The sequence below is a fragment of the Chelonus insularis genome, unplaced genomic scaffold (assembly GCF_013357705.1).
Source record: "Chelonus insularis isolate UGA/USDA-ARS -01 unplaced genomic scaffold, ASM1335770v1 contig_93_pilon, whole genome shotgun sequence".
NCBI classification, from domain to species: Eukaryota; Metazoa; Arthropoda; class Insecta; order Hymenoptera; family Braconidae; genus Chelonus; species Chelonus insularis.
In genome coordinates this window covers 2,369,008-2,385,624 of record NW_023276782.1, presented here as the reverse complement: position 1 = coordinate 2,385,624, position 16,617 = coordinate 2,369,008, and the positions used below count along the sequence as shown (strand labels likewise).

The 16,617-nt window shown below is 29.2% G+C and overlaps 2 protein-coding genes across 3 annotated transcripts in view; both read right to left on the bottom strand.

Annotated features, from left to right (window-relative positions):
- Positions 1–106: 106 nt before the first annotated feature.
- LOC118072402 (venom metalloproteinase 3-like) lies at positions 107–3,134 on the bottom strand. Its single transcript, XM_035092252.1, has 10 exons — positions 2,911–3,134; positions 2,780–2,840; positions 2,081–2,277; positions 1,862–1,954; positions 1,600–1,780; positions 1,295–1,515; positions 1,056–1,207; positions 800–976; positions 577–717; positions 107–461 (listed from the first exon to the last, which is right to left on the bottom strand). The coding sequence occupies exons 1-10, from the start codon at positions 2,959–2,961 to the stop codon at positions 179–181; spliced, it is 1,557 nt and encodes a 518-aa protein (XP_034948143.1). The 5' UTR covers positions 2,962–3,134; the 3' UTR covers positions 107–178.
- A 2,063-nt stretch (positions 3,135–5,197) lies between these two features.
- The window catches only part of LOC118072471 (low density lipoprotein receptor adapter protein 1-B-like), a 62,119-nt gene continuing 50,699 nt past the window's right edge, over positions 5,198–16,617 (bottom strand). For both annotated transcript variants that reach the window (XM_035092372.1, XM_035092371.1), the window contains exons 3-6: positions 11,750–11,862; positions 10,208–10,440; positions 7,117–7,244; positions 5,198–7,035 (exon numbers count right to left, since the gene is read on the bottom strand). In XM_035092372.1, coding sequence (XP_034948263.1) covers positions 6,844–7,035; positions 7,117–7,244; positions 10,208–10,440; positions 11,750–11,862 — 666 coding nt within the window. In that variant the 3' untranslated portion in view covers positions 5,198–6,843. The remainder of the gene's footprint in view (positions 7,036–7,116; positions 7,245–10,207; positions 10,441–11,749; positions 11,863–16,617) is intronic.

Sequence of the window (16,617 nt, the reverse complement as noted above, 5' to 3'; positions counted from 1 at the left end):
TTTCAAATAAATCCCCATATATTTTTAAGGTAACAAATAAATAATCAAATAGTTTATTAATAAAATATATATTTTTTATTGAAAATCAATAAACTTTCTGGTAGGATTTAAAGTTTGATACAATACTGTACGATATGGCAAACAAAAATATATTATATCTTCTTTGTTAAATCTATGACTAAATAATACTATTTTCATCGACACATTTTGAATGCAAACAGATTTTCCCTTCACCACATTTGGTTCCATCAGCAGCTTCAGATGTTGCTACGAACTCTGAAGGATTTGTAGGGCTTTGACAAAAGAGTATCTGGCACACATTTTCATCGACTTTATGACCAGCATGAGTACCTTTCAGTCTTTTACACTGCTCATCTGCATCCATCAATTTACCGGGTAGGAATCGGTGCACTGGATTTCCAGCATTCGGTAAGTTATCAAGGCAGCTACTAGCCTGAGTCCTGAGCACACAAATTAAAATTGATTTCTATTACTTCGAGGAGTTCAAAAAAAGTTGTAAGAAATTGTTTTATTAAAGTATAAAATGAGAGAGAAAATAAAAAAGTAAATACTTACGAAAGGTATTCTTCAAAGTCTTGCAAAGTACATTGAGACCAATCTGATGCTTTGCCAGCAAAAACAAGATTTCCAGCCATCATATAACCATCTTGATGAGAACAGTCAGCATGATGAACACCATCATGTTTAGCACCAAATCTTAAAAAAAAAAAGAAATAGTTGAATTTATTTGAGCACATGAATAAAATTCAAATAAAATGGAATAGTCTCGTTTACATACAAGTGTCCTAATTCATGTGCAGTGGTATGAATTCCTTCATAACCAGCATTATCATGGATAATAGCATTTTTGGAAGCCCTAGTATAAAGTCTGTCAATTTGACAAGCTCCACCTACATATGCAAGACCAAGGGTTCCACGCTGACAAGTTTGACCATTCATCATGCAAAGATGATCCCTACAGAAGAAAATATGTTATCCTGATACTTTCTAAATAATACTATCTTTTAAAATTCATCCAAATGTATTTCACTTACGATGTCATAGTAATAGCAACATCATATTTTTCTACTGGTATAGTTGGCTCCAATTTGAATACCCATGAAATACTTCCATTTAAAGCTTTATCAACAATTAATTCATCTCGGCTGAATTTGTTAGCTGCCATGTATTTCAAAGCATAGGGGTCCTATTAAAATATACCATAGATTACATCATACTTATTAGACTGATAAAAAAGTTGAAAGACATTTTTATCTTAAATTATTAAAATTACCTTTGCAAGAATAATTCCAGCGATATTCAATCTAAATCTTGGATGTTCTAGGCCTCGGAATTTCATATCAACGGCATTCCAGAATGGCAAAAGATAAGATACAGCCTCCCAAATATCCCTATTGAGCAATTTGTAAAGAGGATAATCCACGATTACTAAAACCTCAGGATACACTGTGCTGTGAATCGATCGTTTTGATCTGGATGATGAATCTCTTAATGCTGGCGATGAGATTTAAAATGATAAGTACCTTATATCGCTATAGATCTGAAGTATTTGAATGTTACCAACTATTTTTTACTTACGAGCTTCAAGGTATTTTACACTGTCTGGTAGTTCAGACATTTTATAAGCAACATGATAGGTATAATTTTCTAGTTCTGACTCTGGAATGTTATCAACCGACCTCCTATATCTTCTAACCATGTTCATCAGGCGTTGAGGGAATGGGCGAAGATATATATCATTACTTCCAATGTATCCAGTCTGTTGAAGTCAAACGTTAACCCATATTAATGAAACTATGTATAATAATCTACTAAATCATTTCAGATGAAGTATATTTACCATAGTGTAACCATGATTGTCAACCTTGTTGACAGCTACTGTAGCAGCATGAGATGAATCTTCATAAAGATGAGTAGCAATCCTTTTCATGGCCTTCAAGAAACAAATTCAATTAATTTGTCATGTTGATTTATCTTATTTATTATTCAATTTTAATTATTTATTTTATTTTGTTTAGATCATAGCGCAATTAACTTAGATGGTGTTGAATCTACTTACATCACCATAATAAAGAAGTTTAGGTCCATTTACGATCTCATACACTGGAGTTTTATCTCCTGCTAAAATTCCATCAGTAGGATTCAACCATAATTTAATATTATTACCAAAAGCTCTGAGTTGGATATGAGTTCCACCACTGAGATCTCTCTTTTGAAGTCTAGATGTATGAATAGGCACAATTTCATATTCAGGATCTGTAATATTAGTATTTTAGTTTTCTGTAGTACTCATTTTTGAATTGCATCAATGCAGCTTTTATTTTTTTTCACAGATTAATCTGATGAAAAAGATTCTCATGTGATAGTGATATATGTTTATGGTGCAATATGGTAGAATAATAATAAGAGTAATACTGTTATTTAATTACTTCAGGAAGAAATATTGAAGCATATTTTATTCGAAACCAGCTTATTATAATAATGTTACTAATTTAGTTGTTGTTTTTTGGTCGAGAAATTTAATCAACAAATACATTAAACAAGTTGTAGTTCTGGATAGATTATTTAACTAACGAAAACAAATTTCTGTTTAACATTCAACAAGCTGATGCAGTTTGGGAAAATATATTTGGTAGATTTCCAAATATGCTCTGAATTAAATAACAGTCACACTCTTTTGATGTTTGTCAGTTAATGCAGTTTTTGTCATGCATGTATTTGTTTTGAATATATGAAGTAATGATAACGTAATATTTACCTTGAGTACCAGCTATTGGGAATGCTTTAGCCCACTCCTCCAGTGTCATTTTTTCGTCCACCTATACATTTGAATAAAGTTCAAAACACAATTCACAAAAGTCGTTTTTAATTTAATTAAATTGTTTTTACCTTTTGACTCACTACTGAGCAAGCTAAACCAAGCAAAATAAACTTCAACATTTTTGTTATAAATTTTTGAAAAAATATTTTCTTTTAATTTTTTGATAAATTTTAATATTTCAAAGTTTTCTTGGGATTTTAGTTTTATTTTAGAGAAACTTTTTTTAATTAAAAATATTTCAATTAATTTTTGAATCGACTTAAGACTTAAATATGTGATCAAGTCTACTGAAGAAGCAAGTAGATTCGAATGTGATAAAAAATTTTTCGGTGGCCCATTAAATACAATGGCAATCATGATAATCTGTCACAATCACACTTGTTGATATCACTAAATCAATCATCAATCTATGTATACATTTTTCTTAATGTCATACTTTATGAGCTTATGTTCTTTACCAACGTAAAATTTGCGTCATAATGAAATATTAAACAAATATACAATGTAATTCAAATACGTAATACATTACTCAATATGATCAATACATTATCTTATAGATGTTGTTAGTATTTACCATTCATATTTAAATAAATTCAATTTAAGTAATAATTCAATTCTTCCAAGCTTATCTTCTAAAATTGCTTTGAATACTAACCGATTCTACATTTATCACTGCTGTTGATTCACTGCTAGGTCACTGAGCTACATACCCTACAGCATCTTTACACAGACTTGAGAGACCAAGTTGACCGTTGAGTTCAAATAGGAGTTTATTTATTTTTCAAACTACGTGAGATGGAACTTGCCGAATGCAGATGTACACAAAAACTCGCAGATTGCAACAAATTCACCAACTGAGTTCGTAAAGTTTACATTGAGAATTCTTGAAAACAAAAATATAAAAAGTTTCTACTCTTGATGATATTTTTCACATGAATTACTTTTAGGTATTCGTATGTGGAAAAAAATTACCAAATCAAAACAGCCCTATTTTTTTGTTGTCAACGAATACGATGCAATGTTATTAAATTGGGTGAAAAACAATTTTCATTAGTAAAAATAGAAAAAATTAAATAGGACATTAAGTTGACAAAGTCGAGATGATGAGAAAAGTTAGAAATTCATTCTTGAATCATTTTTCATATTATTTTTTATTTATTTATATTTTTAAGATAATTTTCATGATTACGATCCCCATAATTATTTATAATAAAATTACGACATGGAATGTGTAATTGATCATGAATATTTTATCCAGTAAAAATCTAATGCATTTAATGTTGAGCGTAAAAAAAATTTTTTTTGTAAAATTCCCAATAGAAATTTCCAGAAAATTTCCCCAACGAAGAATTGTAGTCGGTGCCTAACTGAAGTACTCCCATTTTCCCCACCATCTTTCCCACTTGAAGGACCAATTACAAAATTTTCCAAAATTATGTTTGCTTGTGTTCACCTGATTCGTTAGGGACAGGTATGCCTATCCCTACTACTATAGTAGGGGCAGGACAAGGGTTGGAGGAGGTATAAATAGGACCAAGGATTCTGCAAGGATCATACAACGCTTGACACTTGTCACCGATTCACTTACAACGATCCTGATTTCATTTGAACGAGATGACAGACTTCGCGAACATTAGCGAGCTTTCCAAAGGTGCATTCGAGGTGGTGATCGAAGAAGAGTACAAGAGGACACACGAATCTCAGGCGATGAAATCACCGAAGCCAGAGTATTTAACAAGTCGAAAGATGTACTTGATCATCCGTCAAAAGCTATTTCCGGGAGATGAAGAGGCAACTATGGACGCAGAAAATGCAGTTGTGTTTCGCCCTGACGAAGTCCGTGAAATGGTTCCCGAAGCTCGGAAGAAAGCAGTTCCTAAAATTGAACAGAAAACAGTTCCTGATGTTCTACAGAAACCAATTTCTGCAGAGGCTCTTGAAGTTTTGTATCAAGTTTCTCCCGAACAACAGCTTACCAGGATGCAAATACTTGCCACCGTAGCTAGTTATGAATTTACAACATTAAAAAGTCATGAATAATTTATAAAAATCATTTAAACCAATTGGCCCTTTTCAGGGCCGACAAATTACTTGAACGTAGATTCTCCAAGAATAATACACATACACTGATAAAAAACATTTGTAATAGTCAAGGGGGCTTCTTAACATACTTGTAAAGTATTTGAGTAAAAGTATTCAAAATACTCTACTCAAATACTTTTAAAGTATTTGTATTTGAAATACTTTTGAGTGAAAGTATTTATTATCTGCATGAGTGGTAGAAAACATATAATCCTTTTCTAATTTTTCATATTACTTTTTATTTATTAAAATTTTTTAAGACAGTTTCCATGATTATGATGTTATTCGGAATAAATATTACTGAATATCGCATTTACTCATAAAGACAAAATTCAAAAAAGTATTTTACTTTTCAATTAAATATATGATAACATCTTTTAAAACATTTTGCGGATATAACATACAAACAAACACAGCCATTATGTACTCACACGAAATAATTCTTTCGGTTAATCATAATATTTACGTATATCCTTACATTAAGCTTCGAATTATCAATAATTTTCATTAATTATTTAACGTTGAGTTGAATCCAACAGTTTTAATATTGATGTTAGTAATGAAAGTATTTTATCCGTATACATAATGATAAATTTTCCCTATTTTTATTCTACAATCTAAAATTCATAATTTGAAAAAATGAAAAAATTCCCTAATTCAGAGATCAATTTGTCTGAATAAAAAAATTAGCTTGATATAGTAGCTTAGTATAAGAGTAAAATATCTAAGAAATATAGATCCTATAAAAGGCGATTTTGTCATAAAATTAACTTTTGTATAATGATAATGAAAAATAATGACACTTATCACCTAACAATAAAAGAATCCACAAAATTATTATGATTATGTAACAATGATGATATTGTTAAGATCACTTAGAGAATAAACATTATGAAACTATCTAAGGAAGACCAGAATGTGGCAGAATATTGATAATTGTCATTGTTTTTTACAAATTGTAACAATTATTTCAATTTTAGTCTTGAGAAGGACTCCAATAAATACTGATGTAATTAAAATGATACAAAAGTTTCAATTTCTCTTATTATCATTAAAGTAGATGTACTGCTTGTAGCTTTTGGAGACTTTGTAGCTTTAGCTGATATTTCAAAAAATAGTTTACAACTTAATTTTTTTTCTTAAAATTTGATATTTCTATCTAATTAAATTCATAATTATAAAATAATAATTTACTAAGAATGCAATCTTTGGAAGAATAGAGTAATATTCTGTTGAATTTGAAGTAATATTGATTAATATAATGTTTCATGAAGTTCTATGATTAACTTTCTTCCTTATATAGACGAAGAGTTTTTATTATTTACAGATTAGTTGATTTTAGCATCATCCCCTTCCAATAATTTTCCAACTTCAGAAATTACTTACTTTTATCATCATCAAATATTGCGACTATTTATTGGACTATAATAACTCCTGACTGAGCCAAGTGTGGTTTTGGAATGAAACTAAGTTAATAAACTAAACTATTCAACTCGTAGACTGTTTTATTATGAATTAATTATTAATCTGAATATTCATAATTGTAGCCAATGTTTTATCACCATAATTTATAATCTTTTGCTGGCAAGTTATTCATTGTCCAATAATTTTAAAACTTTCTAAATAGATCTATCACAAGTAGTACATCTATCTTTTATCACAAAACCCTAGAACTTGAAATAAATTTTTCTTCATTAAATTTTTCTGAAAAAAATAAAATAATCTATTCTAGTCTTCCCTGTAGCCTGACCTTAAACCCACTTCTAGTTGATATCCGTTTCTTTTTTCGCATTTGATGAAGTATCTTTAATGCTTTGAATTGATGCAGTTGCTTTTGTAGGGCCATTGATAGACAAATGCTTCCAGAGTCCTGTGATTAGTGGGACATCTCTGAAGCTGTCGGCCTTTGGCTAGGGTTGCTACGAGCATATTAAATCAACGGGTCGTGATTCTCCCCAAGCATTTTGTACTTTGAATCCGGGTGATGGCCTAGGTACTACGTGGTGATTCGTATTGCCAGCATGTCTGATCGTTGTCATTGGGATGTTATTTCCAATGTTCTTCCTTTGTGTTTTTTTCGCTTCTGTAGCACCATCCTCTTCAAAGCAAACCTAAATGTAAATAGTACAGAATTATTGGAAGACGTCAATGAAAAAGTTTTCTTTATTATTAATAATAATAATAACATTTACCCAGGATTTCTCTGATGGTTTGGTATCATTAGATAAATCAATAAGCAAGTTCTTTTCACTTTTCTGTTGATTTTTTTTCTCTTGAATTTCACTCCCATTAGACTTGGCTGTACCATTAGCATCGTTATCTTTAAAAATAAATCAAAATTAAAATTTCATTCCATTTAATTAATGAAGATTAATGCCATTAAAATAGACAGTTGACAAGTTTGCGGCCCTGACTTCTCAATTAAATATCATTAAGTCTGCTTTCATAAAAAATTTACTTTCTATCTCAATAAAAAAGATTGAATCGAGTCAATTCCTGATATGAAACATCTCTAGTTTACTAAAACAGAAATCATATTTCCTAGAGTGCAAGTAATTGAGACTGTTCATGAATATACAAGCAAATTTCAATAAATTGATGAGAAACAAGAAAAACCACATAGTTGGATATATATATATATATATACTTTTATCGAATTGGAAAATCACAAATATTATAAATTGTGGTACCTTCAACCAAAGAAAAATTTATTTGTAAATGTTATAGATAAGATAACGTATTTTTGTTCTAGAAAAATATATTTTTTATCGATACCCCCCTTTCTTCAGACTCCTTTAAAAATGCCGCATCTCTCATAGTTTCCGAGGTACGGGCATTTAAAGGTTTTCTATACTTTGCTACGGCATAACTTAGTTTTTTCATAATAAATCAGGATCTATAAGGCCTATATAAAAAATAAGCGTATCAATCAATTTGTAAAAACGAAATCGTTTTATTGCAGTACTTGAAATCATAATTGGAGCATAATTTATGCTGAAAATTGGAGTAAGTTCCCGTTTTACCCCATTTAAGGAGTGAAATAATTAATTTTTCACATGTTTGACCTAATAACGTATATCTACACATCAAGACGAAGAGAATGAGTGGTCGATCATCAAAATCGAACAACTTTTATTTTTCGACCCTAAAAATGGCAAGTGGTGCTCCTTTCCATTTTATTAGGTCAAAAAATAAAACTACTCCGATTTTCAAGTTTGACCACTCATTCTCTTCGTCTTGAAGCGTAGAAATACGCAATCCGGGCGCCGCTCGAAAAAACACACATTAACACCCTCAAAAAGGGGTAAAACTGGAAACACATTAAAACTCATCATTCTTTTGACTTCAAACCCCTATGGCTCATGAACAGACGGCCTAATGACCATTTTCAGGGACGTTTAAAGCAGGTTAAAATCTAAGCTACTCAACGATATCCATGGATTCATGAGGAAAATTTTCTTCACCCTTAAAATCGCTAAAATATATGAAAAAATCATAGACTGACAGTTTTTCCGTGCGTTATAGAGAATCAAAGTCGAAAGTAGATGATTTTTTGATCGTTACTTTGACTTTGGATCTCTATAACTTCTGTACAAATTGCTTAATGATGATTTTTAAGAAATGTTCGGAAACTTCAGAACCTTAGCTAAAGATACAAATACATAAAAAACGTTTAAAAAATTTATTTATATATCTACTTTCGACTTTGATTCTCTATAACGCACGGAAAAACTGTCAGACTATGATTTTTTCATATATTTTAGCTATTTTAAGGGTGAAGAAAGTTTTTCTCAATGAATCTATGGATATCTTTGAGTAGCTTAGATTTTAACCTGCTTTAAACGTCCCTGAAAATGGTCATTAGGCCGTCTGTTCATGAGCCATAGGGGTTTGAAGTCAAAAGAATGATGAGTTTTAATGTGTTTCCAGTTTTACCCCTTTTTGAGGGTGTTAATATGATTTTTTTCGAGCGGCGACCGGATTGCGTATTTCTACGCATCAAGACGAATAAAATGAGTGGTTAATCATCAAAATCGGAGTACTTTTTTTTTTGACCTAATAAAATGGAAAGGGGCACCACTTGCCATTTTTAGGGTGGAAAAATAAAAGTTGTCCGATTTTGATGATCGACCACTCATTCTCTTCGTCTTGATGTGTAGATATACGTAATTAGGCCAAACATGTGAAAAATTAATTATTTCACTCCTTAAATGGGGTAAAACGGGAATTTTCTTCAATTTTAGCATAAATCATGCCCCATTTATGGTTTGAACTACGTGACGTTTTTCCTTTCGTCGAGATCTTTCGAATGAACCCTCAATAAACCTCGTACCATCGTTAGTATGAAAGTTGTGCTCATTTTTATGTCTTCTAGTTTTAGAGTAATTTGGTTATAAGGGCTTTTACCCAATAAGTTATGTCTATGTTTATGTCTTCTAATTTTGGAAAAATTTCGTTATGCGGGTACTATCCAATAAATCAAAAATAATCTCATATATTAAACTCGGAAGATTATTCTCAATTTCCGATGTTATTTTCCGCTGAAGCAAATGACACAATTCGCTATAATTTATTTCTATCAAAATTTCTAACAAATACCTATTACATATAATCTCCCATGTGTATCAACGTATAAAAGTCGAGTACATAATTATATGGCTTCATAATTCGTTAGTTTCAGAGAATTTATCAACAACTATTGAAAAGCTATTGAAATGGTTAAAAATATTAATTTAAAAGGGATAATAATTCAATATTGAAGATAATTACATATAATGTAAATAATTTAATTATTTGGGTATAAAATTAAAACAAATCTGTTCTACTAATTAATAAACTCTCTAGTTAATATTGTGTTTGATCTCCACTAATGAAATTCATTGACTCATGAGAGCTAGTGATCAAATAGACTCAGATAAAGAGCTTGTAGAGGGTGGGTCTATTTTCAAACATTTTTTAATTAATCAGAACTTTGAATTAAAAAGTCTAGAGGGTAGCTCTCAAAGTGCTACTCTATTCATAATATCGGGTATATAATAATATGCATATGCATGAAGTACATAGATGCATTATGTGAGTAAGCTGCTCTTCCGGTTAATGTAACGCAAGCGTCTGTTCTCAATCAAATTTCACGAGCGAGATTAAAGCCTTGATTCTGGTTAATGTCCGTTAATGCTATTATAGAACCTAAAGTGTCAAAATTAGAATTTACATCAGACACTTCTGTACATACAATCGAGCTTTAATGAAAATCTAGTTTTGATAGAAACTATGTAAACTTACTTGAAATCTCATTGGGACTCTTGTCTGAGGTTTGATGAATACTTGAGTCAGTTTGGGATAATTGCCAAGCTTCATAAGCAGTATTAAATGCTTGGGCAACTGTCAGAGTTACTGTTTGAGCCATTTTCCTCTTTGGACATAGAAAAGCATGACACTCCATCGTTTCGTTCAAGTTCGTTGCAATAAATGCAAATACATGATCATGAGTTGCATCTGCTGAGCAGTAGGAAATTCTACAAAAGAAAAGCAAGAATAATTGTAAGATTTTTCACATGACTTTTTTTTAGACAGTGATATATATATTACATATGTTTATGTAATGGTTTGTACAATGAGAGAAATGGAGTTGATAAACATAAAAAAAAATATCTTTGGAAAGTTCTTTGATCAATGAAAATTTTACTTTTAGGTTTTATTTTCTTTTTCATGTGATTGTGATGAATATTTAAAAAAGGACTTCTTTGTAAAGTAAAATATGTTAGAATACTATTTCATATAAATTTTTCGTAATTACTTTACTTTAAAAAAAACTTCATGTTGAATAAATAAAAAAGGGCAATGATGAAAGCAGTTTACAAACATTATTTTTGTAGTTGAAATGATTATAAAATAGATATTTTTTTAAATCCAATTACCATTTTTAATTTAATAAAATACTGTAAAAATAAATTTATCTTGAACTCTTATTATTCCATGATGTTTTATATACTTTCACATATCCATACTTTTCGATACAAAATTTTTTGTTGCTTGTGAAATCATGGTTTTTATTTTATTACTTTATTATCTTTTATAAACCAAATGATAACTTTAATTTCATTCTAACCTGAGGGAAATCAGAATAAAATGACTCCTTGGAGGCTTTAAAAATTCACAAAAAAAAATAAATAAAAATAAATTGTAATTCTTCAACGAGGATTATCTTACTTACATTTCAGCAATGTTTGTTTTAATGATGCAAAGATTCACGGAACATCAAAGTAAAGTAAAAATATTCAAGTACACTTTTATTTGAATCCCTAGTATTATATCTCTACGCTCATTAACTTGGGTCCTTTGAAATATTTATTATTTTTTTTTAGTAACATTTTAATAAAAATTACATGAGAATAAAATATATTCCTGTGAATAGATGAATATCTACACAAGAAATCAAGTTATAAAATATTGAATTTGAAAGAAATGAATTTTTTTAAATATAAAAAGTACTCTAATATCATCTCAGGTAATTGATTTGTCGAGGGTAAACCTTTCTAGAGTCCCCGTAATCGAATCCTAGCTAATAGCCATGATAAAATTCAACAGGGAGTCAATATCGATTCTGTTTCGGTGGATAAATTGGTTACGTAGAAAATTTTGCTTCTATCTATATAGATATATAATATGAGAGAGAGAGAATGAAATAGCATTAAAGAATTGCCGAATCCAAGTGCTTGAATATGGATTGCTGTTAAATGTTATTATAAAAACTATTGTGTTTGCTAATGACTAAATTACTGGTGCATGTAATTGAATTAAACGATTAATTTTGTTTTTATTCACCTATATATCGAAACTTGCAGTTGATCCTCTTCTGTTGCCAAATCTGTCATACGAATACCTCTGAGACTAACTGATAGTGCCACTCTTTGCAGTTTTTTCCCACTTGCTTTAGCCTGTAATCAAATTGAATCTCTCAGTTGTTGTGATACTAATAGGATTTATGTCCAGATAACTGCATGAATTCTTTATGGATCTTTGGATAAAATATTTAGGTATTCATGACAATAATCCCTCCAACTGAATCAGTAGAATTTTTGATTTATTTCTTCAATAAATTAACAAAGCATTGAAAAATCAGTCATTTGTATTAATTTTCGTCAAATATTTAAATCATTTGCAAATATATTTAATGAATAGAAAAGACTATAATAATTTATTATTAATATTTCAGTTTGTTTTAAATAATTTGAGTTTTCAATTATTCACTACTATAAATTGTAATGTCATTTAAAATTATTCCAACAAAAGTTCCATTATTTTATAATATATTATGTTGATTTAATATTCAGTAACTTTTTTAATCAAAATTATTACAATTTTACTGACTTAAAAATTTGATAAAATTATAGTTGTGCTAATTTGCAGAATGTATGAAAGTTGTATAATATTAGTACACTGCAATTCTTCTAATGAATCGGTGAATAAAAGAAATACTGGAATTTTTAGTAATTATCGACAGATTGACAGGCATGCATTTAACACAGTTAAATTAATTAATAATTTATTGTGACTATCCGCCGATTAAGTTTAAAAGACTAATTTATAGATAAAAGAATTACTCGAATGAATAAAATATTATTGTAAAGAGTTTCAATAAATGATTACATGAGTTTTGAAAATTTCAATGGAATAATGGATTTTAAATTGCACTATTTTGAATTTAATTGGAAAAAAGATTATCATTAAATAATTGAATGACTGATTAAATAAATGAATTAGTTTATAAGTCAATTCAGTAATTAAATGCAATCATTTGATAAAATATAACTATATTGAATAGTGTTTCACACATCAAATGTGAAATAGATCATATTAAGTTTTAAATATTTCACATCCAACTGGCAACATGTACCTGAATATCATCAAAGTCAGGTTTAATGTGTTGATGAATATGCATTGAAAAACTAATCAGAAATATTAAGTGTACGATTAATAATGTTCTTCTAACTAAAGTTACCTAATCAAGAGCTAATTAAGTTCATCAAATCAAGTATAATTGATGTAGAGCTAATGATTATCTGTATATCAGGGTTGTTGGATTTGAAACTAATCAGGTCCACTTGACTGGACACCTTTAATGTGAAACTAATAAGATTCCCTTGATGCATATCTCATGTTTTTGAAAACAGTTCATACTTGATATCATCTAAAACAATATCATTCTTATTTTTATATATTATGATTATAAAGAATTCACTTATTTTATGCATTTATTTGTTTAGTGTATAATGGTTTTTCAAAGGATTATTAAAAATAATAGAATTAGTTTGTGTGGTTTTATTGGATAATAAAGCTTAGCGAATATATAATTAGTAGTGTAGGATTATAAATATTAATATTAATGCATTTTTTAAATTATGCAAGTTCTGTGAGCTTAAGTTTTAGTTTTATTTTTCATACATTTCTCATAATATTTTTTATTTATCAATATTTTTAAGATAATTTTCATGATTATGATCCCCATAATTATTTAAATAAAATTACAACATCGAATGTGTAATTGATAATGAACATTTTATCTAATGCATGTAATGTTGATGGTAAAAAACGTATTTTTTTTTAAATTTTCAACAGAAATTTCCAGAGGACTTTCAAACGAAGAACTGCCCTCCCCCCATCACTCTCACTTGATGGACCAATTACAAAATTTTCCAAAATTATGTTTGCTTGTGTTCACCTGATTTGTTAGGGACAGGTATGCCTATCCCTACTACTATAGTAGGGCAGGACAAGGGTTGGAGGAGGTATAAATAGGACCGAGGATTCTGCAAGGATCACACAACGCTTGACACTTGTCACCGATTCACTGAAAACGATCCTGATTTCATTTGAACGCAATGACGAACTTTAGAAACGTTGAAGAGCTTGCCAGAAGTGCATACGACGAAGAGGAACAGACGACACCCGAACCTCCGATAACAACAACACCGAAGCGGAAATTTTTATCATACCCGCAAGTGCTCCTCATCAGACCAAGGAGGTTATTCCCGAAAGAAGAGTCGGAGGAAATATTCATAAGTATACCTGAAGAGCAACCTAGACCGATCTACGAACCGATCTACGAACCGATTTCTGACGTGGAGGATGATGTTTTTGAAGAAACTTTTGAAGTAGTTATTGAAAAGATTCCTGAAGCCATTCGTGAAGAAATTATCGAAGAGGTTCCTGAAGTTCAGCAGACAGCAGCTCCTGAAGTTGAACAGACAACAGCTCCTGAAGTTGAACAGACAACAGCTCCTGAAGTTCAACAGACAGCAGCTCCTGAAGGTGAACAGGTGACAATTCCTCAAGAAATTCTGGATGTTTTGCGGCAACTTCCGCCTGGACAAGAACTCACTAAAATTGAAATACTAGCCATCGTAGCCAGTTACGAATTAAAAAAATTTATAAGTCACGAAGAATAATTCATAAGCATCATTAAAACAATTGGCCCTTTTCAGGGCCGACAAATTGCTCAGACGTTGATTCTCCAAGTACATTATACATACATTGATCGAAAGATTACTTTGAATATAATATAATTAATTGACTACTATCAATTAACTGATTTCTAAGTCGTTAACTAATATTTAACTATTGATTATTTAAAACTTAATATGAGAATATAGTAGATATTATGATCAATTGAAGTAAGAATATATTCAAAAATAATTTTGCTAGCACTTACTAAAGTTAATTAGGTGTTAAAAATTTAGAAATATTTTTACTCTATTTTCTAATATATTTTTGAGCTTGTTTGCTTTTGATTTTTCAAATTAAAATGATTTTTGCTGAAGACATAAGAATCATATAGATAGAAAATGCAGTTGTTAGAGAACCGAGAATTTAGAATTAATTTTTTTTATCGATTACCATTAAATGATTCAAACTTCTGATAAATATTTTAGAATAATAAAAAGCCTCAGTTATGAACACATTAGTGGTTCTATAATGAACAAATTTCATTTCATTGTAAAAAATATTTTTTATCAATTAATAAACCAATTTTTCTAACGTAAGCTCTTCAAGTACATTATACATAACACTGATAGAAAGATTACTTTGAATATAATATAATGAATTAACTACTATCAATTAAATGATTTCTAAGTCGTTAACTAATATTTAACTATTGACAATTCAAAACTTAACATGAGAATATAGTAGATATTATGATCAATTGAAGTAAGAATATATTCAAAAATAATTTTGCTAGCACTTACTAAATTTAATTAAGTGTTAAAAATTTAGAAATATTTTTACTCTATTTTCTAATAGATTTTTTAGCTTGTTTGCTTTTAATTTTTTACGTTGAGGTGATTTTTGTTGAAGACATAAGAATCATATAGATAGAAAATGCATTTTTCAGGGAATCGAGAATTTAGAATTGATGTTTGTTATCGATTACCATTAAATGATTCAAACTTCTAATAAATATTTTAGAATAATGAAAAGCCTCAGTTATGAACACATTAGTGGTTCTATAATGAATAAATTTCATTTCATTGTAAAAAATATTTTTTACCATTAAAAAAATATTTTTTATCAATTAATAAACCAATTTTTCTAACGTAAGCTCTTCAAGTACATTATACATAACACTGATAGAAAGATTACTTTGAATATAATATAATGAATTAACTACTATCAATAAAATGATTTCTAAGTCGTTGACTAATATTTAACTATTGATAATTCAAAACTTAATATGAGAATATAGTAGATATTATGATTAATTGAAGTAATTATTTCGTATGATATAAATGAGTAAAATATAAATCTTATATTATGATGATAAACTTAGCGAATATATAATTAGCAAAGAAGGATTGTCAATTTTAATATTAATGCATTTTTCCAAATTATGTAGATTCTTCTGTGAGTTAAAGTTTTAGTAGAGAACAAAAATTGCATTAAAAGAACTTTGTTAAGAGTTTTAATTCAAGTTAGCTTAAGATAAAAAATATTAAGATTTAAATTGTTGATAAAGTTTTCTTTTATCTTATAAAAGAGACGAAGGTAATTTATATTGCAAATATACAGCTGTTTTTAATGTTAAATTGTATATTTCTGATAAGAAATTTTCTACTGATAAATTAAGAGAATAATTTCGATAGAAAAATCGTTGAGTAATAAATGTAATTATAAATCTTCTTTAATTGAATTGGAAAAATAAAAGTAATCGAGAAACTGAACTAAGTCTTGAGAAAATTTCAGATTGGATGAGCACTTTTTTTTTCTCTTTTTGTCTTTGCTCTTATTTCTTCTTGTCTTTGCGGATAGAGAGAAAATTTAGAATTGTACATTGTGAGTTCTTGATCTTACACAATTGTTCGAGTAAGCAGCTTTATCCCCACAACAATCTTGTCTTAAATGCTTTTTTGAAATTTTACATTTTCTAGCTTCAAAATGAATGAATGTCTTCTATTATTTGCAGAGCTTCTTTCATAATAATGAATTACAAGGTTTTTTTGGACGTAAATGGAAAACGTGAAAAACAAAAACATGATGTGCGTCAATGAAATGATCACATCAAAAATCGTTAAAAATATGATAATGACGTATGGACGCTGATTGATGTGACACCTTGTTTGGTTGATAAATAAATTAATATCAATTCATTGTCAGCCCAGCTGGAGTTGATTTTATCAGAAAAATATTGATGTTAC

Coding starts and splice junctions, on each gene's coding strand:
- LOC118072402 (XM_035092252.1), bottom strand. CDS start 2,961: ATGTTGAAGTTTATTTTGCTTGGTTTAGCTTGCTCAGTAGTGAGTCAA. Junction 2,841..2,910: donor GCTCAGTAGTGAGTCAAAAG/GTAAAAACAATT, acceptor TCAAATGTATAG/GTGGACGAAAAAATGACACT. Junction 2,278..2,779: donor CCCAATAGCTGGTACTCAAG/GTAAATATTACG, acceptor CTAATATTACAG/ATCCTGAATATGAAATTGTG.